Raw genomic sequence first — 14,865 nt, forward strand, 5'->3', positions numbered from 1 at the left:
GTAAGGTATCCGAAGTTCTCTATTCTTTACCATTAATATATCCTGCTATCTCTACAGTATTAAAACAATATCAGTCCCTAAATATCATAGCGTCACTGTTAATGCTGTTGTACCAGTATATCCTTCAATTCATTGAACAAATGGATACTGGGAGAGAGAGAGAGGCACCAAGGCATAGCCTAAACTAAATTATTTCATGATATTTATTATATATGAGTAGTATATACTGCATAGCAATGCGCGTGCATGTGTGTGTAGTGGTACGCGCATGTCTTTCAAGCGTTGTGATTGGTCGTCTCGCGTGCACGTTGACGTAATGACGTCATCGCGTCCTTACGTTCGCGGCGCGGTCGTGTCTCTAGCGGCCGATTCTGGGAGCGCATCTCGCGGACGTAATGACGTTAGCGCGTCCTTACGTTCGTACCGCGACCGTGTCTCTAGCGGTGCACCGCGGACGTGTCTCTAGCGGCCGATTCTGGGAGCGCATCTCGCGGCCGTAATGACATCAGCGCATTACATTTGTAAAAACGTCTGATAGACCAATGGCTAGCTGTTAAGAGGGGATTTGCTATTGGTCACTTGTAAAAACACCCTACAGGGGTGTGGTTTGTGGTGTTTAAAACCCCTTGTTTCAAGGCTGGCTGATCACTTTTTTATCCTCCGTTTTTAGCTAGTCTGCTGGCTAGCTTGTTACCTCGTTTTTCCGTGTTTCACGGTACCTGGCTCACTTTTTAACAAGCATTTTAGCTAGTCTGCTAGCTAACTTTTTACCTCGTTTTTCACAGCCTTCCTGAACAAAGACCTCTGGAGTTTTTTGCTTTTTAATTCTTTTTGTTTGAAAGAAAGAAAGAGACTTCGTTTTTGCAACTATGCATACATGTGGTAAGTAAATTTAAAAAGCTATCTTCTGTTTAAGCATATTGTAAGATATTTAATGCAGTCAGTCATTCATGAATTAAAACGATTTTGGGACATATATTTTATCTAGTTTGCGTCATTAGGTACTGTGTCTAGACAACCCCCCGTGGAACAAAGGATCCGGACGAAGGATCGCAGACTTAAGCATAAGAAGAGAGCTGTTGAGGTGAGTTGAAAAGAAAAACAGTAAAATAGTGTGTTGTATTTTAAAAAAAAAAAATTTCTGATAATGTAATGTAATGTTTCAGGCTGAAAAGACAACCCAAGAAGGATTCCCGCCCAAAAGACCCCGCCTTGCCTTTGTTCAAGCCTCGCCTTCCCTGAACACTGTATCTAATGGTTCTACCACTGACGCCGAGGTAAGAAAACCCCTTGTATCCAGCAGAATATATTTATCTACTATTTTAAAATATTTTTATATAATGTATACATTGTTAAAAAGGATTGTCCTTTTGTTTCAGCAACTAAAGGCGGTCTCAGACCTGGTGCCTTTGCATTTGACACCCGAGGAGGATTTCACACATAGGGCCCAAGAGTCATACATCCCCCGGAGTGTCTCTATTGAGAGTGGACAAAAAGGGCTTCACCTTTACAAAAGACATCGTTTGAGGTTTGTGTTTTGTTTGAAGTATGTGTGTGTGTGTGTGTGTGTGTGTGTGTCTTTATTTAACCAAAATGTTTGTTATTCCCCTAGACAAAACCTGCCGTAGAAGCCCAAGAAGGCTCTGAAGCCCCTGTCCTACCAGAGACATCGCTTACATCCCACCAACCCCATCAGGAAGCTGTAGGAGAACGCTCTGAAGCCCCTGGCTTAGCAGAGACACCAGGTCTGAGACCACCTTTAGTTGCTGAAACAAAAGGACAATCCTTTTTAACAATGTATACATTATATAAAAATATTTTAAAATAGTAGATAAATATATTCTGCTGGATACAAGGGGTTTTCTTACCTCGGCGTCAGTGGTAGAACCATTAGATACAGTGTTCAGGGAAGGCGAGGCTTGAACAAAGGCAAGGCGGGGTCTTTTGGGCGGGAATCCTTCTTGGGTTGTCTTTTCAGCCTGAAACATTACATTACATTATCAGAAAAGCCTTTTTTTTTTAAAATACAACACACTATTTTACTGTTTTTCTTTTCAACTCACCTCAACAGCTCTCTTCTTATGCTTAAGTCTGCGATCCTTCGTCCGGATCCTTTGTTCCACGGGGGGTTGTCTAGACACAGTACCTAATGACGCAAACTAGATAAAATATATGTCCCAAAATCGTTTTAATTCATGAATGACTGACTGCATTAAATATCTTACAATATGCTTAAACAGAAGATAGCTTTTTAAATTTACTTACCACATGTATGCATAGTTGCAAAAACGAAGTCTCTTTCTTTCTTTCAAACAAAAAGAATTAAAAAGCAAAAAACTCCAGAGGTCTTTGTTCAGGAAGGCTGTGAAAAACGAGGTAAAAAGTTAGCTAGCAGACTAGCTAAAATGCTTGTTAAAAAGTGAGCCAGGTACCGTGAAAACGGAGGATAAAAAAGTGAGCAAGATAGCTGGTAAAAGGCCTGCTATTAAAACGTTGTAATATGCATTGCTGAAAAAACGCAGTCTCTTTTTCTTTCAAACAGAAAGAATTAAAAAGCAAAATCTCCAGAGGCCTTTGTTAGGGAAAAAAACGTGGTAACAAGCTAGCTAGCAGACCACGAGCTGTGTGCCCAGTCTCGACCGCAGAGAAATTGCTCAAGGTTTGACCGCGAGATGCGCTCCCAGAATCGACCGCTAGAGACACGCCCACAGTGCGAACGTAAGGACGCGCTGACGTCATTACGTCTGCGAGATGCGCTCCCAGAATCGGCCGCTAGAGACACGGTCGCAGTGCGAACGTAAGGACGCGCTAACGTCATTACGTCCGCGAGATGCGCTCCCAGAATCGGCCGCTAGAGACACGACCGCGCCGCGAACGTAAGGACGCGATGACGTCATTACGTCAACGTGCACGCGAGACGTGCACGGAGGTTCGACCAATCACAACGCTTGAAAGACATGCGCGTACCACTACACACACGTGCATGCGCATTGCTATGCAGTATATACTACTTATATGCTTGATTCTGACCAACTTAACTTTCTGCATTCCTTTGCTGTAATAAATTAAACAAGTATGTAGATGTTGCCTTTATGTAGACTAGGCTATATATGAGCATACATACATACATACATACATACATACTAGGACTTTTGTTCATCTCGCCATCAGGTTATTAAATTCAGACATACTTTAAATCCTTGTCAACCAACTATATTGCAACAACTGACTGGAGTAGTGTGTTTTTCTTTAGGAGTGGGAAGGGCAGACAGCATGTTGCCTGTTTCGTCATTTGGGCTGCCTTGTTGAGTGCAGTGGCACTGAGAACATTATATTTCACACAATTTAAGCTCTTTTTTAAAAAATGAAATAGGATTAGTCCAACGAATCGTTCGGTTTGTAATGCGCACCTAACCGGAAGCCTTGTCCCGAACGGTTCAATACGAATATGTGTATTGTTACACCCCTAGTAATTAAATAGTCTTATTTTGACCTGCGACTTATCTAATAGAGAGAGGAATTAGGTATGGTATTACTTTACCACACATTTACACGGGCAGATATTGATGCTTGATGCTGTTAAGTCTTAGCCTAAAGAAGACCTCAGCAGGAGCACAGTCTGGCCTAAGTAAATCCCCCCATGCAGCTTTGATGTATCTAAAAGCTAACGTTAGAGATTGTAAGTAAGATTATGCAAGGGAAAGTTTTGTATGGCCTCGTGGCTAAGCCCCCCCTGTCTTTCAATCCTAGTGACGTCCCTGAGGTGGAGTAATGACCAATAGAACTAAATTGTGGGTACAAATGTCAGAAATGGGTTTCCTCAGGAGGGTGGCTGGCGTCTCCCTAAGAGATAGGGAGAGAAGCTCAGTCATCCGTGAGGAACTCGGAGTAGAGCCGCAGCTCCTTTGCGTCGAAAGGAGCCAGTTGAGGTGGTACAGGCATCTGGTAAGGATGCCCCCTGGGCGCCTCTGTACGTCAGGCACGTCCAGCTGGGAGGAGGCCTCGGGGAAGACCCAGGACTAGATGGAGGGACTATATCTCCACCCTGGCCTGGGAACAGCTCCGGATCCCCCAGTCAGAGTTGGTTAAAGCTTGATTTATGGTTCTGCATTGAATCAATGCCGTCAGTATGTACTTAGGTACGCTTGGATATAGACCGCATGTCGTAGCCTGACTACAACTGATCCAATTTGTCATGGAAAAGTTCTCTTCGAAGCAATCAGACATTCTTGTCTGAACGGACTTAGTGCAGGGTTACTTACTTACTGCAATAGAGGTCTACTAAAGAGGTTATATGAAAACCTGTGTAGCATTAGCTAGCATGTTAGCATTTTTGCCAAGCCAGTATGAAAAGTCTATTTATCTCACACTGTCTGTCTGAATATACCTGTATTCAGCCTATGTCTGAAGCGCTCCAGTTTTCGCGCCTGTCTCTTTCAGCCACACTCCTGAAAAAGCCCAGTCTGCTGTGATTGGTCCGCCTTTCCAGGTGTTCCGCATCTGCGCTCTGAGTCTCTGCACCGCCACTGCAGCAGGAGAATGACTGTAACGGCACTGTAGCAACATTATATATAGTATATTTGTGACATCACAACCGTACAGAAGTGCTGATGGCTCGTTTAAAGGCACAGTTTGTGAATACGGCTGTGTGCATTTCTCTGTGGATTGAGCATTTTCATACTTTTACAGTATTTATAGCTTTTATAATAAAAAAAGACATTGAAATCTCACTTTTTACAATATGGGACCTTTTGGAGTTATTTCATTGGCAACCAGTGTTTGATGCTGTGGGGAGCCAAAGGTGTGTTAGGTGTGGACTAACTGCATCGGATGCGTTGCGCACATCAAGGTCAAAAGAATTTTGCCCGGGGAAATGTGAAAACATGAGATGGTGTTTGAGTTATTTTGTTGAGTTATTTTGTTTTGATTATAGTTTTGTTATAATGTAAAAATAAACAGATTGATATATCCAACTTAAAGTTGTGGATTTTGGACAATTATTTGTGTGAGGAATAGGAGGATAGGCTACATTACCGACCAAAACAAATGTGCATCAACCAGGACCTTTAAAGAAATTAATGTAACGGACGTTCATTAATATCCAAAAGTTACGCACTAAAGTTTTAAAATATGTGATCTGAGGCCGATCACTTCCTCTGGGTGAAATAACAAAATGTACCCATCTTTTTCTCATGCTAGTATAGCCTGATAACAGTATCAAACCGCCTGTTAAAATGCACCAGAACACAGGAAATGACATCTGCTCTGTTGCTCAGGCGCCAGGATAGCTCAGTTGGTAGAGCAGGCACCCATATATAGAGGTTTACTCCTCGACGCAGCAGGCCCAGGTTCGACTCCGACCTGCGGCCCTTTGCTGCATGTCATTCCCCCCTCTCTTCCCTTTCATGTTTTCAGCTATCCTAAATAAATAAAGGTCTAAAAATGCCCTAAAAAAATATATAAAATAAATCACCTCGTTGCTGAAATGTGTCATATAAATAAAGTTATTATTCTGATCAGAAAAAGATTTAGTCAGTGTTATTATACAAAAACATGTTCTCAAACACAAACCATGACTTGCAAAATATGTTTATTGGAAAGTTACAGATAGAAGTTGCGAAAATCATTTTTAGTTTTTTCATTGAAATAATCACTTTAAAGTAGATTAAAGTGGTAAAACAATATCATCAACACTATTCAAATTACTGAGATACATTTGTCAGTTCAACTTCAAGTTGTCATGATTTTTGGGGGCAAATTTGCCCACAAAGGAACTGAAACAAAATAACGTTATTAAAGAAATCTTACAGGTTAATTAAAATGAAAAACTGTGACATGCTCCACAATGTTTGAGATGAAACCATGAGGATCAAAGGTCACGTTGAAGGTAGAAGAAATGATTGTTGCTGTGATCTTCAGCAGCAGGTGGAAAACATGTCAGCTGCTCATTTACACTCGTCAAAGTAGTTCTTGGTGCCAATTTGGCACAGATGAGAGGCGGACTTCAAAAACAACCTATTGTGACGAAGAAAAAGTGAAACAATTTGTTAAAACAGCAGTTATTAATTTGTCAGTAAGCAGCACACGGTTCCATAACTGTAATGTTTCTTTACTCTTCATTGTTTGAAGTTAAATGCCTGCACTTATATTTAGTTTCTTAGTAACTTTCCTGGCTGGATACAGTGATATCATGACTTTGCGTAAACATACACGCCCACTTTCTTAAGCCAAATGGTGTGTTATCTGTACGCATTTTTGAGCTATCCGCGTGTATGTCTACGCTATATACAGCTTTCTACAAGTTGGCTTTAGTAAAAGAAGAAAGCGACGGTTGAGTTTAGGAAACGTGACACGCGGGACGCGATCCCCGGTCTCCGTGGTGAAAGTCCTGTGTTGTTTGACCCATCATCCCTAACGCGGATTTTCAGCCTTTCATACTACTCGCTGCGGCGTAAATTCACATACAATCGCAAGGTAATGTAAGTCAATGGAGGCCAAACGGCGTTGATAAACACGCTAAAAAGCGAGTATGCGCCTTGATAACACGCCAATAATGGAATACGAATTGGCGTGTCATACATACGCCACTTCTTGAGATCAGTCTGGAATTTCTATACAATGTAATCTTCATTGTGACTTCACTTGATCTGTATATAAACACTGCATTCAGCAATAAAGTTAACTCTGATTTCATGTATTTTTATGTACCATCTTAATTGTTAAAATAATATTTCTATGTGAATTTAATACAACAGGCTGAACACCACGTGTGCCACTCCACTTTGTTTACGTTTTTTAAACGCTTTCAATGCTATGAATTAACTCCATTTGGCATTTTTGCCCCCTAAATGTGAGGATATAACCCTGTATATACTGACCAGCTATAACTTCAGTTATGACAAATATGACATACCTAAGAAGGGTGTATATATATGTAAATGTACAGTATGTATGTATATGCTGTAAATACACCTCCCATTGCTTATAAAATAACTTATTACACTATCCATCTATAGCAGTATCATTTTAACTTTGCTGTACAGAAACTTACCTCCACTGATCAGTCTTCACAAAGCAATCAATGTCATCCATAATGTTGTCATCAGTGAAGGCTTCAGGAGGAAAAAGAACAGTTTTTAAAATGCTAAAAATCTAATTTAAATAATCATCATGTCTGTATGTGTCGGGTTCAAAGACTCACCATCACAGGTTGTGTTGCACTTGTTTTTGGAGGAGCGATAACCAGAGTTACAGAAGGTCTCGTCAGACAGCTGGAAGATCCCGTAAAGGCCGAGAGACGACTGCTTGGTCTCCTCACTGGATTGGTCCTCGATGGATCGCTTCTTACGTTTCCCACCTTCCTCAGTCTCGTCTTCATCCTTCTCATCACTGTCTTCATCCTCGTCTTCATCCTTGTCATCACTGTCTTCATCCTTGTCTTCATCCTTGTCATCACTGTCTTCATCCTTGTCATCACTGTCTTCATCCTTGTCTTCATCCTTGTCATCACTGTCCCCATCCTTGTCTTCATCCTTGTCATCTCTGTCTTCATCCTCATCGGATATGCTGCTCTCCTTGCTGCTCTCCTCGCCGACAGTCTCTTCAGACATCTTGAAGATCCCGTAAAGGCCGAGAGACAAACTGCTGCTCTTCTTAATGAATCGCTCTTCACTGTGGTCCATCTCTGCCGAGTCAGACTCCTCGCCGGTCACGTCACGCTTTCTTCTGTTTATGACTAGGGTTGAGGCATCTGTTAGGATTGGTTGGGTTGTAGTTGGTTGGGTAGTTGTTGGCGTGGCTGTGGTTGTAGTTGTGCGTTTGCCTAACACCTTGACCAGGTTGGTGTTCAGACGGGACCGGCTGTTCGCCTCACAGATAACTGCAACAAACAAGCCATGCACACAGATGGAGGGAAGCAAAGAAGAAAAAGAAGAGAAGTTCAATACCGTAAAAAAGTGATAGTCAATAAGTGGAATATTGTCTTTGTAGTTGTTTTGTGTCTCTTTGTGGTCGCTCTGTCTCTCTTTTTGGTAGTTTTGTGACTCTTTTATTCTCCTCACCTATTGCCAGGTATTCCTCCTTGAACTGTTGAAGCTGTGTGGGCAGCGTGATCGCCTGCTCGAGCTTTTCTTTCAGCTCACATTTGGAGACGGTCCGGCCCTCGGACAGGCTGGGCACCAGAACGGCCACCGCCAATACCACCAGCAACCCAAACTTCATGTCAACGGTTTCTGTGGGGAAAAACATCACCAGGGTTAGAGGAGGATGGGGGTTAGGTGAGTCACCCTGTGTACAGTGTACCTCAACCAATGCAAACAAGTGGTTTGAAGCCAGATGTAAATATTCAAAGCTCAGCCCAAACCTAGTGAAGGTCCGGGGCAATGCTCCATAAACGACAGAGATGTGCCCTATTTTTCAAGTCATTTGATAACAGAATGCCTAAAATCTGTGCATCATTTGTGAAAAACACAATAGTTGCCAAGAAATAAAATCATCCAGAGCCTACATCCTCTTTTGTATCCAACTGTTCTCCAACTGTCTTCATTATTCTGAAACCAGAACACAACTAATGTTGAGGATTTTCCCTAAAAAGTGTAAACATTATGTGTGTGTCTATTACAAAGTTTCCACTAATTGCAAAGAATAGCTATCTAAATGTTAGATGCTTTAAAAAGTTTTCAACAACCATTAACAAGGTTATTATGAATATCAGTTGCAACTTTATAATAGCTATCCAAATAATGCATAGTTTATTTGACGGTTTACAAATTTATTATAATAGATCAAATGTTATGTTCTCAACAATAAACTGTTAAAATAACAAATAACATTACTAATAATTAGTTTAGCCCGTGTTACGACATAACATTTATTTGGAGTGAGAGAGCTATATTGTGGCCTTGATAATATTGCTGTTGCTGTGTTTCTTATTGCATAGCTGATAGATGTGTTCATATTACATGTGCATGTTCATATTCCTGTTGTTAGGGAAATTTGCCAGCAACGTGCAATCGACAGAAAACAAAATCATCATCAAATAAAACTGTTCATACAATATAACAAAAACAGCACTGACAATATGGCAATACAAACAATTATAACAAAAAAAGATGCTTCTTACGGTTCGAACGTTGTTCCAAGTAGAGTATAAACTTTCTTTGTTGATGGAAGTTTGCAGCTCTGTGTCTTCAGACAGAAAATCTGAGTTTATATATCATGACTTCAAGCAGCGGACCGCCCTGTTTTATGAGTTATAATGGCTCGTTTAATCAAAAGCTCCGAAAAAAAAGTCATTGTGACTCAACACAGTTTCTGTGTCCATTGTGAAAACATGGGAACAAATTTCTTTTTTTAACCCACAGTGCCATCAGAGACTGTTCACCTGATCCGTGACATTTACAGCTTTTGTTGTCTTCTTATCGCTTTACACGAAAACAGAGATTTAAACTGATCACAGGGTTTTATTTACAGCTTTTGTTGTCTTCATGATGATTTTCAGCCAAGAATATGAATCACGATCCCAATCACATGCACCCTCTTATGCCTGTTTGGTGATGGGTTTATGGGAAGAAAAATATATAAACAATATTGAAAATAACCCCTTTCATTCCAAAATATCACTGTGGCGCAGATATATAGACAATGTTCTTTTAATATGGAAGGGTACACTTAATGAGCTAAATCATTTTTTGACTTATGTAAATTCTAACACAGATTATTTGTCCTTTACTATGGAATGTAATAATCAGTCCATTGATTTCTTAGATCTTACTATTTCTAAGACCGTAAATAATATTTTACAATCCACCATCTATCGCAAACCCCTTAGTAGGAATACCCTGTTAAGAGCCGACAGCAATTACTCGTGTCATCTAGTCCGCAACATACCAGTGGGCCAGTTTTTGCGAGTCAGAAGAAATTGTAGCACCACAACTGATTTTATGTCAAAAGCAGCCCAGTTAGCGCACCGTTTTGAACAACGAGGATATGACAAATCTGATATTACAAAAGCATGGGACAGGGCTCTTAGTACAGACTCACTGTTGAAGAAAAAACTTAAGTCACACACAACACCTAGAGTATTTTTTTCGACCGGCTACACTCCAGAAGCAGGAAGAATGAAAAACGTTATTCGCAAGCATTGGCATGTTCTGAAGAGTGACCCGACACTCAAAGACATATGCGCCAATCCGCCTAGGTTTATATTTAGGCATGCTGGCAACATTCATGACCGATTGGTCCATTCAAATATGTCCAATCCACCTCTGACCACTTGGCTCCCCAACCCACCTTTGGGTTTCTATAAATGTGGTAACTGTGCGCAATTCTCTAACTCGACCAATACGAAGGAATTTTCACATCCTCGCACTGGCAAGAAATACCCTATCTCTTCATTTATTAATTGTAACAGTACACATGTAGTGTACCTTCTAAAGTGTCCCTGTGGACTGGCTTATATAGGCCCAGCAAAACGTCAACTCAAACTAAGAATATCTGAACATAAGACAGCTATTCGTACCCAGAATTTAACATATTTTTATTTAACCTTTATTTAACCAGGAAAAAAGTCCCATTGAGATTAAAAACCTCTTTTTCAAGGGAGTCCTGGCCAAGAAGCAGCAAAAAAGTTATAAACATACAATACGATTACATATACATTATGAGAAACAATTACAAAGAATCGACTCAAATGCTCTCAATCTGGACTTAAAAGCGTTCAATGAAAGTAATTCAGTCAATTTCCAGTCTTTTTGCAACATGTTCCATGTGTGGGGGGCTGAGTGAACAAAAGCCCTTTTTCCCAATTCTGTACGGGCAAGTGGAACAGCGAGCAACAAAAGATCATTCGAACGCAAACAGTGAGAGCCAACACTCCTCCGTGAGATTAAATTACAGATGTAGGAAGGCAAAAGACCAAGCATGGCCTTATAAATGAAAGTATACCAGTGACCCAGCCTCCTGGAGGACAAAGAAGGCCATCCCACTCGGGAATACAGTTCACAGTGATGGGTCAAGACCTTGCAATTAGTAATGAACCGCAGAGAAGCGTGATATGCAATATCAATCTTGTGGAGACATTTAGCAGAAGCATTCATGTACAACAGGTCTCCATAGTCTAAAATGGATAAAAATGTTGCATTAACAAGGCGCTTTTTTGCCTCAAAAGAAAAACAAAATTTATTTCGAAAGAAAAAGGCCAATTTTAGTTTAAGCATTTTCACAAGATTGTCTATATGGGGCTTAAAAGTCAGGGAGTCATCAAACAAAATACCAAGGTACTTGTAGGTGTGAACCATCTCTATGACATTTCCCTCAAGAGTGGACACAAAGGGGATAGATTGAGGGACCTTCTTATTGTTTGAAAACAACATTAGTTTGGTCTTTTCAGCGTTAAGGACCAGTTTTAGCTGGATAAGTGTATGCTGGACCACGTCAAAAGCTTTCTGCAGAGATTCTACAGCTTTAACAGGGTTCTGTCCAAAACAGTAAATTATTGTGTCATCAGCATAAAAATGCATATTAGCGTCAGACACATCTTGTCCTAGATCATTAATATACATGATGAACAAGAGGGGTCCTAATATAGAACCCTGAACATATGCGAGGCATTATAAGCAGGCCAATCATGGCTCCCCTGCATCACTGAGGTTTTGGGGAATCGAGAAAATCATACCTCCATCCAGGGGTGGTGATATCATTAATAAACTTCTATGCAGGGAAGCGTTCTGGATACATACACTCGGCACTTTAGAACCTTTAGGTTTAAATGAAAAATTTAATTTAACTTGCTTTCTCTAAAGTCAAAATATGTTAAAGTATAGTATTTAAGATGAATGTACTTTTATTTCAATTGTATTGTGAACATTTTATATTTGTTACGTATCAACATTGTTACCTATCAACATTGTTTTTTAATTCACTTTTGAACTGTGTGTGGGCATTTGCCCTTTAATGACTGATTGAGTGTAACACCTTGGTTGAGATGGGTGTATCTTCAGGCAGCTAACACACCCCCCTTACGCACCTGTTGTTGATTCTTATTAAGGGCTTCTTTGCCCATTCTCTCCTAGTACTCTGATGAAGATGTAACTCTACATCAAAACGTTAGTCACTGTTTTGCACCTTAAGTAATAAAACTATCAAGTAAGAAGACATCTGTATTTTTTGTTTCTTCACTGTTGTTTGTTTGCCACTTAAACATAAGCTAACATCTCGTTGCAGTTAAGATTGAACCGCTTATTGCGTTTTCTCCACTAGGTGCAGTTTCAGGATATTACCATGTTGCTGAAGGTGAAATACCATAGTATCAGGAAGTACATCAAATTTCATTCAGGCTTCACCTATTCAGAATTCATCAGGGAAGGTAAATATCCATCCTTTAAAGGCCAAACAAAATATATAGCCACTTTAGCAACAAATCACAGCAAAAGATTCTCTGTGGCTGAAATATTTAAATACTATAACAGTTTATTAGAATGTTGTGTCATAATCTTTTATTTTAATTGCAGGGCTTTACTTTTAATGACAGTTCATAGTGGAATCATCAACATTAGTTAGTACATGGCAGTATACAGTACTTTTTGCTGCAGGTTCTTTTAGTTTAACATTTACAAGACAAGGAAATATAAAATTTGCTCCAGGTGACTTTATCTGGTTACAGTCCCTCTTTTTATAGTCAGAAATAAGTTTGGGCTTCCTGATGCAGCTCAACTTGACATTTTTGATGAAACTGACACAGCAGTAGAGGAAGACATTCTTCTAGAGCTGTTGGAGGCCAATCCAGACTTGTGCCTGACAGTAAGTGACAGCATACCCTAAAGTATTCAGATTATATTTTTACTAATCGGTAACAAACTTGACCCAACCTTGCCCACTGCCGTGTTTGTTCCATAAAGAAAGGTCAACGTCAGCTGCATCAAAGAGCCCTATCCATTAACATAGGTTTTCTTAATGACACCTACCTTCATCTATACTAAAATGGATAAAGCCACAAAAAGTTAAGTTAATCAAATTCTCTCTTTTTAAAGAGTTTTCTCCTTTACTCCTTTGCAAATGTTTACACACTCATGCTAAAGTTGACTAAAAAGAGGAATAAAAACCCATCTTTTGGAAATTGCCTTAATTAAAAAATATTAGGAAAATTTCAACCTTTAAGGACACCACTTTTCTTTGTGAATGAATAATGTATCGTCAATAAATACATGTTCTTCCTTAAAATACAGGGGGCATAAGTAAGTACACCCCATGTTAAATTCCCATAGAGGCAGGCATCAAGCTTAAGGACCAAAGCGCCGAAGATCAGTAACCAAATGTCCATAGCATCCAATTGGGAAACATCTCCCTTGAACCATCAGTGTTTTTATAATAAACATGTTCTCAAAAACAAACCATAAATTGCTAAATATGTTTATTGGAAAGTTACAGATAGCAGAAGATGCAAAAATAATTTTCTTAGTTTACACATCTTGAAATAATCACTTTAAAGTAGATTAAAGTGGTAAAACAATATCATCAACACTATTCAAATTACTGAGATACATTTGTCAGTTCAACTTCAAGTTGTGGTGATTTTTGGGGGCAGATTCGCCTACAAAGGAACTGAAACAAAATTATTATAGACATCTCACAGGTTAATTAAAATGAAAAACTGTGACATGCTCCACAATGTTTGAGTCACGTTGAAGGTAGAAGAATGATTGTTGCTGTGATCTTCAGCAGCAGGTGGAAAACATGTCAGCTGCTCATTTACACTCGTCAAAGTAGTTCTTGGTGCCAATTTGGCACAGACGAGAGGCGGACTTCAAAAACAACCTATTGTGACGAAGAAAAAGTGAAACAATTTGTTAAAACAGCAGTTATTAATTTGTCAGTAAGCAGCACACGGTTCCATAACTGTAATGTTTCTTTACTCTTCATTGTTTGAAGTTAAATGCCTGCACTTATATTTAGTTTCTTAGTAACTTTCCTGGCTGGATACAGAATTTCTATACAATATAATCTTCATTGTGACTTAACTTGATCTGTATATAAACACTGTATTCAGCAATAAAGTTAAAAAAGTTTCATGTATTTTTATGTACTATCTTAAACCCTTATTGTTAAGATAATGTTTCTATGTGAATTTAATACGCCAGGCTGTACACCACGTGTGCCACTCCACTTGGTTTAAGTTTTTTAAACACTTTTAATGCTATTAGTCACCCCCATCCTCAAGAAACCTGGTCTAAACCCAGACACCATGTCCAACTTCCGACCCAAATTAAAACCCACCTCTCCTCCAATAACCTGTTTGAACCATTTCAGTCTGGATTCTGCTCACAACACAGCACTGAAACAGCCCTCCTCAAAGTCACCAATGACCTCCTGTCCTCTGACTCTGGCCACCTCACCATTCTTATCATGCTCGACCTCACTGCAGCCTTCGACACCATCAACCACTCCATCCTCCTGTCCCGACTGGAAACCTAATGCAACATCAGTAGCACCACACTCTCCTGGCTCTGTTCCTGTCTTACTAACAGACAACAATTCATACACATCAACAACTGCACCTCCTCCGTTGCTCCTCTGTCACAAGGCGTCCCCCAAGGTTCGATGCTTGGTCCCCTCCTTTTCATCTTTTACATCCTGCCACTCGGAAATATCATACGCAAACATGGTCTTCACTTCCACTGCTACGCCGATGATGTCCAGATCTACATCTCTACCAAATCCATCACCACAGCTATATCCTCCACCCTGACCGACCAATATTCAAAGCTGGATGCAAACCAACTTCCTCCAACTCAACTACAATAAATCCAACTTGATGCTCATCGGCCCGAAATCCCTCACAAAGAACACCTATAACTTCGGTCTCACTGT

At 40.0% G+C, this 14,865-nt stretch overlaps 1 protein-coding gene and 1 long non-coding RNA gene across 3 annotated transcripts; one reads left to right on the plus strand and one right to left on the minus strand.

Annotated features, from left to right (window-relative positions):
• Positions 1-5,775: 5,775 nt before the first annotated feature.
• LOC118492954 lies at positions 5,776-9,222 on the minus strand. Of its 2 annotated transcripts, none has more exons than XM_036000473.1 (6): positions 9,122-9,222; positions 8,061-8,231; positions 7,554-7,879; positions 7,202-7,400; positions 7,052-7,112; positions 5,776-6,015 (listed from the first exon to the last, which is right to left on the minus strand). In XM_036000473.1, exons 2-6 carry the CDS (start codon positions 8,218-8,220, stop codon positions 5,946-5,948), a joined length of 816 nt encoding a protein of 271 aa, XP_035856366.1. In that variant the 5' UTR covers positions 8,221-8,231; positions 9,122-9,222; the 3' UTR covers positions 5,776-5,945. The 2 variants fall into 2 exon arrangements, with proteins under 2 accessions (XP_035856366.1, XP_035856365.1); XM_036000472.1 differs by having other exon boundaries at positions 8,061-8,225; positions 9,123-9,219.
• Positions 5,841-13,795, plus strand: LOC116052192. Its single transcript, XR_004105522.2, has 2 exons — positions 5,841-5,887; positions 13,686-13,795. It is a non-coding gene; the product is annotated as an uncharacterized LOC116052192 (long non-coding RNA).
• The last annotated feature ends 1,070 nt before the right edge of the window (positions 13,796-14,865 follow it).

This window comes from Sander lucioperca, chromosome 4 (assembly GCF_008315115.2).
Source record: "Sander lucioperca isolate FBNREF2018 chromosome 4, SLUC_FBN_1.2, whole genome shotgun sequence".
Lineage (NCBI taxonomy): Eukaryota > Metazoa > Chordata > Actinopteri > Perciformes > Percidae > Sander > Sander lucioperca.

Bases quoted from the DNA above. Each gene is read 5' to 3' on its own strand.
- LOC118492954 (XM_036000473.1), bottom strand. From the start codon at position 8,220: ATGAAGTTTGGGTTGCTGGTGGTATTGGCGGTGGCCGTTCTGGTGCCC. The intron at 7,401-7,553 runs GATGAAGACAGA...GATGAAGACGAG, and splicing joins AGAGCAGCATATCCGATGAG to GATGAAGACAGTGATGAGAA. The intron at 7,113-7,201 runs GTGAGTCTTTGA...TTCCTCCTGAAG, and splicing joins GTGCAACACAACCTGTGATG to CCTTCACTGATGACAACATT.